Source organism: Capra hircus, chromosome 10 (genome assembly GCF_001704415.2).
Source record: "Capra hircus breed San Clemente chromosome 10, ASM170441v1, whole genome shotgun sequence".
Taxonomy (NCBI): domain Eukaryota; kingdom Metazoa; phylum Chordata; class Mammalia; order Artiodactyla; family Bovidae; genus Capra; species Capra hircus.
Window position 1 is genome coordinate 93,184,364 of NC_030817.1, and position 11,878 is coordinate 93,196,241.

Here is an 11,878-nt window from a genome sequence, read left to right on the forward strand (position 1 = left end):
TCCTTTAAAAATGGAGGTCAATCCATAGATGCAGACATGTGAATTCTAAAATGTAGTTAAAAGAAAAATAATTATTACAGGGCAATGTGTACAATATGACCCTCTTTACATAAAAAATAAGGTGTGAGAATCACTTCCATTTCTTCTTAGAAGAGTGATGCCTTTGTTTCCCTACTCTCCCTTCCTCGAAAACAAAAATGAAAGCAAAAACCACACAATTCAGAGATAAGTCGTAAAAAATAAAAGTCATGTGTTATTTATAAATCAATCATACAGTAAAATAATTATTTTAAAAGGTCACAAATACAACGGCTGCATAAAGTCAGCTTGGAGTCAAGTACCTCTTTAAATACATTGCAAATCATCTCTATTTTAGTGTTCTTTCCCAGACAGATGTGGTTCACACTCAAGAGACGGCTTTATCATTTCATATTTGATAAAAAGTCAACAAAACTGGCAATAAATAGGCCAACAATAATTTTTAAAAATACTAAGTGGTAAACACTATTCTTAGTTGTGAAAAAAATCTACTATTCGGACAACCTGAAGATTTCACTCAAGTCAGTAAAAGACACAAAATTAGCTTTTCCACATTTAAAATGCTCGTCGTATTTTCCTAGAAGTGATAATGATACATACAAAAGCTCAAAGCATTAATAAAGAAATGACTGGAAGTCCCAATAAGTCAATGAACAGACTTTGTTCTGAGCTGGATGGGAAAGAGACACAAAACGTTCTGTTTTGCTTCATTTTTCAAAAATTGCCATGGCTCCTAGAAGCAGTACCCAGACCAAAGGTTCCCAAACACTGGAGTGTAAGAAAGACTTGTTAAAATGCAGGTTCCTGGGCCCTGCCCCAGACTCTGAGCTCTGATTCCTGAGTACGATAAATCTACATTTTCAAACAAGATGCACAATGATTTTGATGAAGTGGTACAAGAACCCCACCATTCAAACCTGTTGCTGTTGGCTGGAAACCTGACTTGGGGCAGCTCCCCCACCTCTTTAGTTTTCTCATCTGTATAGCCAGTCAACTATACTGATCTTCTCTGAGGGCCCTGAACCCCTAATGCAGCTGGACCAACCCCAGATGTAATAGATGTAGTTGGAGCTAAAAACTTAAACCTTCACGCCAAAACTAGTCTTTGCACATCATGGGGTTTCCGTCTTTTCTGCACCGTCTGAAAAGTCTGGTTCAATCAGTTCCATTTCTGGGAGCCCCTGAGTAGAGGAATTCTGAAACTGACATTCCACGTGAATTTGGGGGACTTTCCTCATGCAAACAGGGAAGCTTCCAGCAACCCTGAGAGGTGCTGCATATACATGGTATGTGGTGAAACCTACTTGGTTAGGATACAACAGAAGCATCTCCGGAATGGTAAGCAGGCCCCAAAGCCTCCAGCAGAACTTCCATTGAGGAACCGGACCACTCAGTAGGAGCCTTTGACACTGGTCGAACTTGAAGAGTAAGAGCTGGATTTCCTCGAGAATTTCTTTGAGGAGAGGGATACCTGCATCCGCTTTACAGTACGGACGCTCCGGCAGAGAAGAGCGTTCTTGGCGTGATCCCGGAAGTCCTGTGAAACGAAGTAATAGACAAAGGGATCGATGCAGCTGTTGAGGGTGGAGAGGCAGAGGGCCACGATGTACAGGGCGTAGACGTGACTCTGGCCCCAGGTCTTAATCAGGAAGTAGTGCACCACGAGCAGAAGGTTACTGGGCGTGAAGCAGATCAGGTACATGGCCAGGACGGTGACAATGAGCTTGATGGCCCTCCGCCTCTTCTTTCCTGAGCTCTCATCCATGGCAGAAGACTGGAGGGTCCGGATCATGAGCACGTAAGCCGAGGCCGTGAGGAAGGCTGGGAACAGAAAGACTCCAATGGCCAGAGACAGGAAGTAGTTGAACATGTCTCCCACCAGCACCTCCTCCGGCAAAACGTCGTGACAGGTCGTGATGTTAAGGGCCGGGATGTAGGAGGTCTGCTTTACGGCGTACAAGGGGATGGTAAGCAGCAGAATGAGCAGCCATATTCCCAGGGAGACGCCGATGGCAATGTTTGCCTGCTTCTTGGGGTGCACCATGGGGTTCACGATGACCCAGTATCTCTGCACGCTGAGGCAGGTCATGAAGAGGATGGAGCAGTACATGTTGCCGTAGAAAAAGCCAATGAGCACCTTGCAAAGAGACTCCCCGTAAATCCAGTTGTTGCCGTGGATGTGATACGCGATCTTCAAAGGGAACCAGGTAACCGAGAGGAGGTCGGCCAAGGCCAGGTTGACCATGTAAATCACAGCGGGGTGCTTCTTCTTTGTTCGGAAAAGAAAGACCCACAGGGCCATGCCATTGCTTGGCAAACCAACCACGAATACGATCGTGTAGACAACTGGAAGAAAGACAGTGGTCAGCTTTCCAGTGAGGACGGAGGTAGAAAACTCATCCACGGAAAAGCCTGGTTTCACTGTCACGCCTCTGCCAGTGACCACAGGTGACTTATCCACGTTACCAATGAGGCTTCTTCCTTTAGACAGTCTCTTGTCTCCTGCACAAGAAAGGCAAGGCGGACAAGGGTCATTACAGAAATCAGTGTTTCCGCAGGGATGCTGGTTTGTCCAAATACAAGCGCTTCAGAGAAAGAACGGCTGGTGGGAAGGTCACGGGCAGGATGGCGCCCAGCACTCCAGTTACCACCTGAAAGCTCGGGCAGAGGAGAATAGGAGGACAGCAGCTGAGGAGAAAAAGAAGCAGTGAGACGGACTGAGAAAGAACAGCAGAAGCCGGAGAGGACAGCGTCAGGCGAGCCTGCCTTTCTCCAGGGCAGTGTAGATGGAGAAAGTTTCCCGCGCTGCGTGAAGGAAGAGAAAGAAGACAGGAGGAGGGGCACCCAGAATGCCTCCAGGGGCTTCTGATAGGTGGTGGGATTACCAGGATTTCTATGGTCTGGATTTGTGTGCCTGCTGTGTTATTTTTGTTATTTTTTTTTAATCCTAATTTTCTATTTTTTAAGTCTTTACTGAATTTGTCACAATATTGCTTCTATTTTATGTTTCGAGTTTTGGCCATGTGGCACGTGGGATCTTCGCTACCTGACCAGGGATCGAGCCTGCACCACCTGCGTTGAAAGATGAAGTCTGAACTTTTGGACCACTAGGGAAGTCCCTCTGCTGTGTGTGTGTGTGTGTGTGTGTGTGTGCATGTGCGTGTTTTTACAATGGGTATTTTTTTTAATGGGAGGGTTATGAGGTATGTGTACAACATAACAATGATTTCTATGAATCCTGGAAAAAACTGACAGTATATCATTTAGTTCTACAAACTGTCCACACTCATCAGTCTCCAACTGTTCTTATAATGGCCATCTATCTCATTTGCACTGCAAGACAACTCAGCCTGGCCCATCACTCCTTAGCCCAAAGTCCAACACAGCGAGGTTCCCAGGAGCTCAGACACACTGTCTCTCTAGACACAAGGACAGCCTCAGCCAGGGCAGGGGTCTCCCACTTCTCTGAGGGCTTCCTGGAGACCTGCCCAAGGAGAAAAGCGGGCAGCAAGCCTTCTGACCTCAAGGTCACCGGGCAGCTGGGTGCACGGTTTCTGTTCAGACAAATTTGTATTCTGACATTTAAGCAAGTAATATGCTAAGCTTTAACAACTTCCACTTTCATCCCCATATTATGAATTAAACTTTCGAAATCACGAATGAATGGCATGGCCAGCCTACATCCTGCCCCAACCAAGTGTCCATCAACCTACAGAACAAAGTGAAGGGCAATGTAAGGACCTAGAAGGCCCTGACTTGATTTCTGGGGAAGAGCAGCCCTTCACCATGGCACGTTTATACCAGGGAGGATGTTCAACCTACTCACAAGCTTATCTGATAACTTGCATGTGTTGTCATCATTCTCTCCTCTTCTACCTAAGACACGGCTGGTGGGAAGGTAAAGTGGTACAGTCACTGTGCAAAACCATCTGGCAGTTCCTTGAACGGTTCACCATGGAATTGCCGTACAGCCCGGCAATTCCTACTCCTAAGTATATTCCCAGGACACAGGGAAACATGGAAACCTGTACAGGAATGTTCGGAACAGCATTATTCATTACAGCCCCAAAGGAGAAACAACCCAGATGTCCATCAGCTGATGAGTGGATGCACAAAATGTGGTCTGTGCCTACAATGGAACATGACTTAGCAATAAAAGGAAACGAAGTACCGTTACATGCTACAACACAGGCCAAGCTTGAAAAGGTTGTGCTTTTGAAAGAAGCCTCAGGAGTCTGTACTGTAGGAGTCCATTTATAAGTGTTCTGAATAGGCAGATCCACAGACAAAAAACAGATGAGTGGTTGCCAGGAGCTGGGGAATGGGGCAAACTGGGGGATGATGGCTGAGGAATGGGTGGAGTGTTCTTATAGGGTAAAAAAAATATTCTAAAGTTGATTGTGGTGATGGACAGATTATCTGTGAATAGTCTAAAAGGCACTGAATTGTAGACTTTGAACAGGTGAACTGTATGGTTTGCAGGTTACATCTTAATAAACCTGTTAAAGAATGACACCTGATGGAAGGCAGGAAGTAGGCTGAGGTGTCATTACTGAAGCTGACTGAGGGGTGCCAGGGATTCACTGCAACATTCTATCTTCATGTGTCTAGAATGTTCCATAAAAACAAACATATACCAGGTCACAAAAGTTCATGCAAAGAGATAAAAAACTATTTTATGTAAGGATACTAAAATAAAGAAGGGGGGGTGGGGAAGGAGCCAGAAATACTACAAAAAGGTAGGGAAGGATTCAAAGAGTGAGGAAAAAAGATTTCCTGAGAATATTCGCACATAGAACCCTGAATGACTGCACTCTAAAATACCATTCATATTAGCTGTGTCCATCGACCCAGGGGCAGAGCACACAACCAGCGTGCCACTTGGTGTAACTGAGCAGTGCTAGAACTACTCAGTACTAACACTGGTAAATGTCGAGCTGCTGCTCAACGTGCCCTGAAGCCCTTCCAGCACAGGGCACAGGCTTCTACCTCATACAGGGTCCTCAACTCACAGAATCCATCTAGAACGGATGCCGTCCCGGATTCTAACCCTTCCGTAAACCTGACAACATCATTTCTATTTTACAGGGTGAAGATGAACTACTTAATAAACACTGAAATGCAATGACAGTCACGATATAGTGTCAACTGAAAAAGCAACTGGTGGAATAATATGCTTCCATCTATTAACAAAGTTATAATTTGTCAACAAATCTGAAGTCTAGGAAAACACCCACTACACCAGAAACTCTGCCACCTCTGGAGTAAAATGGGTGAGGAGGGAAGTTTACTTTTTTTTTTACCTTTATACCCTTCTATGTCAGTTGGATTGCTTTTTCAGAGGCGTGTAAACTGGTGTAATCTATTCGAAGGGCAATTTGGCAAAATATCAAAAATTTTAAGTGTGCTTGCCCTATGGCCCACTGATTTACTGCTAGGAATTGTTCTGCATGTATACTAGCTAAAGTACACAAAAATAGTGTATGTACAAGAATATTTACCATGGTAAAACAAAAATGATAGTTTCAATGTGCATCGAAAAACAAAAAAAGGCGAGTTCAGTAATTTATGGCATTTATAAAGAAAGGCAATGCCAAAGAATGCTCACACTACCGCACAATTGCACTCCTCTCACATGCTAGTAAAGTAATGCTCAAAATTCTCCAAGCCAGGCTTCAGCAATACGTGAACCATGAACTCCCTGATGTTCAAGCTGGTTTTAGAAAAGGCAGAGGAACCAGAGATCAAATTGCCAACATCCACTGGATCATGGCAAAAGCAAGAGAGTTCCAGAAAAACATCTATTTCTGCTTTATTGACTATGCCAAAGCCTTTGACTGTGTGGATCACAATAAACTGTGGAAAATTCTTCAAGAGATCGGAATACCAGACCACCTGACCTGCCTGTTGAGAAATCTGTATGCAGGTCAGGAAGCAACAGTTAGAACTGGACATGGAACAACAGACTGGTTCCAAATAGGAAAAGGTGTACGTCAAGGCTGTATATTGTCACCCTGCTTATTTAACTTATATGCAGAGTACATCATGAGAAACACTGGACTGGAAGAAACACAAGCTGGAATCAAGATTGCCGGGAGAAATATCAATAACCTCAGATATGCAGATGACACCACCCTTATGGCAGAAAGTGAAGAGGAGCTAAAAAGCCTCTTGATAAAAGTGAAAGAGGAGAGTGAAAAGTTGGCTTAAAGCTCAACATTCAGAAAATGAAGATCATGGCATCCGGTCCCATCACTTCATGGGAAATAGATGGGGAAACAGTGGAAACAGTGTCAGACTTTATTTTTGGGGGCTCCAAAATCACCGCAGATGGTGACTGCAGCCATGAAATTAAAAGACGCTTGCTCCTTGGAAGAAGAGTTATGAGCAACCTAGACAGCATATTCAAAAGCAGAGACATTACTTTGCCAACTAAGGTCCGTCTAGTCAAGGCTATGGTTTTTCCTGTGGTCATGTATGGATGTGAGAGTTGGACTGTGAAGAAGGCTGAGCACCGAAGAATTGATGCTTTTGAACTGCGGTGTTGGAGAAGACTCTTGAGAGTCCCTTGGACTGCAAGGAGATCCAACCAGCCCATTCTGAAGGAGATCAGCCCTGGGATTTCTTTGGAGGGAATGATGCTGAAGCTGAAACTCCAGTACTTTGGCCACCTCATGTGAAGAGTTGACTCATTGGAAAAGACTCTGATGCTGGGAAGGATTGGGGGCAGGAGGAGAAGGGGATGACAGAGGATGAGATGGCTGGATGGCATCACGGACTCGATGCACATGAGTCTGAGTGAACTCTGGGACGTGGTGATGAACAGGGAGGCCTGGAGTGCTGTGATTCATGGGGTCACAAAGAGTCGGACATGACTGAGCGACTGAACTGAACTGAACTGATACAATGAATAATGTGCCCCCTACAAAAGTATGGGCAGATTTTCCTATATTGACTGTGACTAGATCATTTAAGTAAAAAAAACGGTAGGACGGCATGTACAGTATGAGCCTTCTACTGTTACACAACACATGTATTTCTGCATAAAGAAGTCTGTTGTGAGTGAAGAAGGGAGAGAACAGGGATGTTTCACTTTTAACCTTTTTGATTTGCACTTTTAACTTTAAAAACATTACCTGCTCTTTGCTATATTAAGCTTCTTCCTGTGGCCCACCCTCCCAACACAAGCAGGTATAGAGCAGCTACTTTGTTTAAACTCTCCTCTTGTGTTCGTTCCCCTATTATCCTCCTCACCCCCAAATATTCTTTTGCTCTGAACTTTGGGAGCACAGATCAAAAAAGAAAAGTTTCCATTACTTGGTACCCTCTCTAGGGACACATTACTCAAATTTCTTGTATTCTTTCAGGATGAAGTGTTTTCCTCTCAACATTTGCCCAGCTAATAAAACCGTAAGAAAGTCAAACACGCACTTCACTAAAACATCACCTATCAAAATTAATTAGTAACTACAAGGTCAGGCAGGTGACCAAACACAAATTTAAGGTCCCATCTTCACGTTCATTGCAGTGTCCTCTCTTATTCCAAAACATGGAAAATAGCCCAAGAGTCTATCAACAGAGGACCAGTTAAAAATTATTATACATCCACTGGTAACATTTTAAGATTCATTAAAAATGTTTTCTATTTACTAACATGCTACTGATGTTTGGTCATTGATGTTTACTCATTACTGATGTTTACTTTTACTCATTGGAAAAGACCCTGATGCTGGGAAAGACTGAAGGCAAAAGGAGAAAAGGGCAGCAGAGGATGAGATGGTTAGATAGCATCACCAACTCAGTGGACATGAATTTGGGCAAACTCCAGGAGATATTAGAGGACAGAGGAGCTGCAAAGAGTCGGATCTAGCCTAGCGACTGAGCAATGGCAACCGACTGATGTTTATATAAACACATAGCTGTACACAATTTTTTTGTCTATTTATGAATACATATTTTGTGCATGGATGTATGAAAGCATGAGAAAGGCTAGAAACCAAACTGTTGGCAATGCTTTGGGTAATGAGGGTGACTTAATTAATGCCATCTCCTTTTTGGACTTATTTTTCCTTTACAGTAATCACATACGGCTTGTATCCTTAATGACCAATTACAAAGGGAACACAAGTTTCAGTGTCCGAAAGAAAAATGGAATGACTGCTTTACAGGGGACTTCTCAGACTTGTGACACGGGGGAAAGAAATAAGTACCTGAAAAAAGCCAACTTAAATGCCAAACTGCCAGGAAACTCTGGGCCAGTCCCTTTACTTCATTTTTCTTTCACTATTTACTGAGGTCCTTTAGGGAAAGAGATGTGTTGGACCGTGGTGATGGAGGTGCCGTTAGGGGTCCCTGGCCTCCTGGAGTATGTGATCCAGTTGGGGTAGAGAGAAAACTATTTACAGAAGTAACTATCCATCACTTAGATGGTAAAGAACACACACACACACACACACACGCACGCACACACACATGTACCCACACACACACGTGATAGGAAAGAAAGCAGGGGTATGATGGACAGTTTTCCTTGCCTCTCCCCTTCGTGATCCAATTGGGGGAGAGAGAAAACTATTTACAGAAGTAACTATCCATCACTCAGATGGTAAAGAACACACACGCACACACACACACACTTGTGATAGGAAAGAAAGCAGGGGTATGATAGACAGTTTTCCTTGCCTCTCCCCTTCGTGATCCAGTTTGGGGAGAGAGAAAACTATTTACAGAAGTAACTATCCATCACTCAGATGGTAAAGAACACACACACACGCACACACACACACACTTGTGATAGGAAAGAGAGCAGGGGTATATGATGGACAGTTTTCTTTGCCTCTCCCCCTCAATTCAGCAGCCCCCATCTGTGAAATGATAAGGTTACTCTCTAGGCTGAGTTCCCTTCCATAAGGCAGTGTTTTGGGCAAAAACCTTTGGGAAGAAAAGTCTAGTATGCGTCTTGCTGCAAACTGAGGGGGATACATGAGGGCCAGACTGAAGCGGGTGAGCAAAGACAGGTGCTGAAGGTCAGAGACACTGGTGATGCCATGTTTCTTAATTAAAATCAACTTAGTTTCAAGTTGTGAAGAAAGCTCCATCTACCTAGAGTCTCCCTGTTACTGAACTGACCCTTTAGCAAAGTTACCCTGCAAAGGAATAAAAGTATGTGGAAGGGAAAAAAAGTGCAACATTGAATAGTTCTGTTTAACAAGTAACTTGATCTTTGTCGTGTTGTTCAATGAAGTGTGCCTCATACTTCAGAAATCCTCCCAGCTCCTGTCCCTCGCTTTGTAAACAGAAGCAAGCCAAACACTCAGGCAAGCTTCCTATTGGAATTGTCTAGATGATAAATTAGAAGAATCCACATCCTCACATTTTACAGAAGATGTCTGCACATACTAAGCCTTGCCCCTAAATTTTAAGTTTGTAAGTTTAAAAACAGAACGGTAAAGGGACATGTATTCATCAGTTTCAGTACCTTCAGGAAATAAAATATCTTTATTCTAACGCTGACAATAAAATGTGTACCAGGGGTGTAGTTTTTCAAGTATCCACCATAATAATACCCTTTTCTGTAACTGCAGAAGGAAAAGAATCACATGCTTCTGATTCAAATTCACAGTGATTTGCTGTTTTACAATGTCTTCATGAAGAGGATAAAAGTGAGAACCTGTCTTAACAGGTCTACAAATTTCGCACGGAAACAAAAACTTCCTTTTTAAGGCTCCTCATCCGTTAGCATCACAGTATGAGTTTGAGTAGGCTCCGGGGGCTGTTGGACAGGGAAGCCTGGCGTGCTGCAGTCCATGGGGTCGCAGAGTCGGACACGACTGAGCGACTGAACTGAACTGAAGGCAACACCCGGCCTAACAGCGCCCACGCCCTGGGAGAGCAGCTCAGCCGGGGAGATTCCCCCTCCCGCCTGACAAGTCCGAGCACACCCCGGGCACCGGCTGCGGCGCACAAGCTGGGTACTTCCGTGCCCGGGGAGCGCAGCCTCGGGCCTTCGGACCTGGTGGCGGCCGGTGTGGCACCGAAGGGCCGGGAAACCCGGGGCCCAGAGGTCACCTGCTCGAACGTGAAGCAGGGTTCAAGAAGGTCCATTCGTTCACCTGTTCGACTGGCCTACAACCCGGAGCGAGCGCCTGGCACCCGAAGAACCAACAGGGCCCGGCCCTGGCTTCCCCACTCCCGCCACGAACCGTCCCAGAGGAGCTGCCGGCCCCGGGGAGGGGGAGGCGGTTTGAATGCCGACGGCCGACCCCAAAGAGGGGCCTCCAGAAGTTGCAGGAGGCTCAGAAAACGACTCAGAAAATTCCCAGGCCGCGGGCTCCATCCCGCTCTTTGAGGCCGTTAACTCTCTAACTCCGCGGGTCGCGCAGGACTAGGCAGGAGAGTCTGAAAAGTGTGCGAAAGTTCCTTAATGACTAGTATTTGCAAAGAAACCTGGGGCTGGTGGGGCGGCGAGGGACTCAGCCCCCCGGGTCGTCCGTAGGCGCGAACACCTCGCTGTCTTCCGCTCGCTTCCACAGGCTTCAGCCCCTGCTGGTGGTCCCAGCTGGGGCCCCGGAGACCCCCCGCTCCGAAGCCGGGAGCGGAGCCGCCGGGTGCGGGGAGGAGGAGGCGGCGGCCGCACTCACCCTTCCCGCAACCACCCGGCGTCCGCCTCCAGCCCACGGCGCCCGAGACCCCCGCTCCCGAGCAGCGCGACCCCTCCCAGCCGAGCCTCTCACCTGCGACGGTGCGGTTGCAGGAGGCAGAGGCCGCCAGCAGGAGGACGCCCCCGAGCAGCCACGCCGCGCTCGGGCTTCGCATCCTGCAGCAGCGCCGACGCCGGGCGGACGGGGAGCCCGCCGCCGCCACAGCCCCGAAACTGAGTCCCCCTCGCCCCTCGGCTCGGGTAGGAAGCCACCCTCCCGCCGGCTCCTGATTGGAGCCTGCGCGCACGCCTCCCGAGAACCCGGTAAGTTTCAGTGAAACTCGAGCCTCTCGCCGCACCTGCGCGCGGCCACGCCCCGGGGCCGGAACGCGCAGCTCCGCCCCGCGGTTCCGAGACCGGGAGTCCCGGGCCCCGCCCCGGCCCGCCGCCCGAGGTGCGCCCGCCGCGTAGAAACTGTGCTGTGATCTTCGAAAGGTTGGAACCCTCTCGTCGTGGGATCGCCGCGGCCTGCGCAAGGCCGAAAACCGCCTCTAACCTTGAATTACTCCTGCGGAGCCAGCGTTGTCCACCCCCATCCCCCGCCCTTCCTAAAGGGCACACAGCCAAGGCCCGGGCTCGCTGCAGTTATCTTGGGTGCTTGGTAGAGGTCTCCTAGTGTCGTCTGCGCTGCGGGATGAGGGGTGACTTTCTAGTCTGCACTGGCAGGATGGACGTCTGCGGGCCCCCGCCAACACGATAGGGAGCAGGCAGGGGCCCGGGCCTGCTGGAGTCTTCAGGGATCTGTGTTTAAGTTTCCACTCTGCTGTTAACTAGCTGCGACCCCTCATAAACCTCTCACCCCTTCTAGGCGCCCTTCCCGGTCTGTGAAGTGGGAGGGAGAAAACAGTTGTAACAGCTACTTAAAGTACCACGCGTAAATGACTCAGGAGCCCAGTCTAGATTAATCCCCCGAATGTAAAAAACATGCAATAACTGTTTTTCCCATTTTACAGACGAGGAAACTGAATTAAGGTTGAACAAACTGCCCACAGTCGCGCAGCGGTAGTCACGGATTGTAAATGTCCATCACACGTAAACATGGTGACTTCTGCTTTCTCCTATTACTCACTGCTCCCACCAGAGGCTTTTCTGTGAGAGCCCACAGTCCACAGAATTATGTAAACATTTATATTTACAAGT

The 11,878-nt window shown here is 47.2% G+C and overlaps 1 protein-coding gene across 1 annotated transcript; it reads right to left on the reverse strand.

Moving 5' to 3' along the window:
- F2RL1 (F2R like trypsin receptor 1) lies at positions 231-10,988 on the reverse strand. The gene is made up of 2 exons (XM_018053694.1): positions 10,773-10,988; positions 231-2,541 (listed from the first exon to the last, which is right to left on the reverse strand). Exons 1-2 carry the CDS (start codon positions 10,852-10,854, stop codon positions 1,430-1,432), a joined length of 1,194 nt encoding a protein of 397 aa, XP_017909183.1. The 5' UTR covers positions 10,855-10,988; the 3' UTR covers positions 231-1,429.

Bases quoted from the DNA above. Each gene is read 5' to 3' on its own strand.
- F2RL1 (XM_018053694.1), bottom strand. From the start codon at position 10,854: ATGCGAAGCCCGAGCGCGGCGTGGCTGCTCGGGGGCGTCCTCCTGCTG. The intron at 2,542-10,772 runs GTGAGAGGCTCG...TTTCTTGTGCAG, and splicing joins CTGCAACCGCACCGTCGCAG to GAGACAAGAGACTGTCTAAA.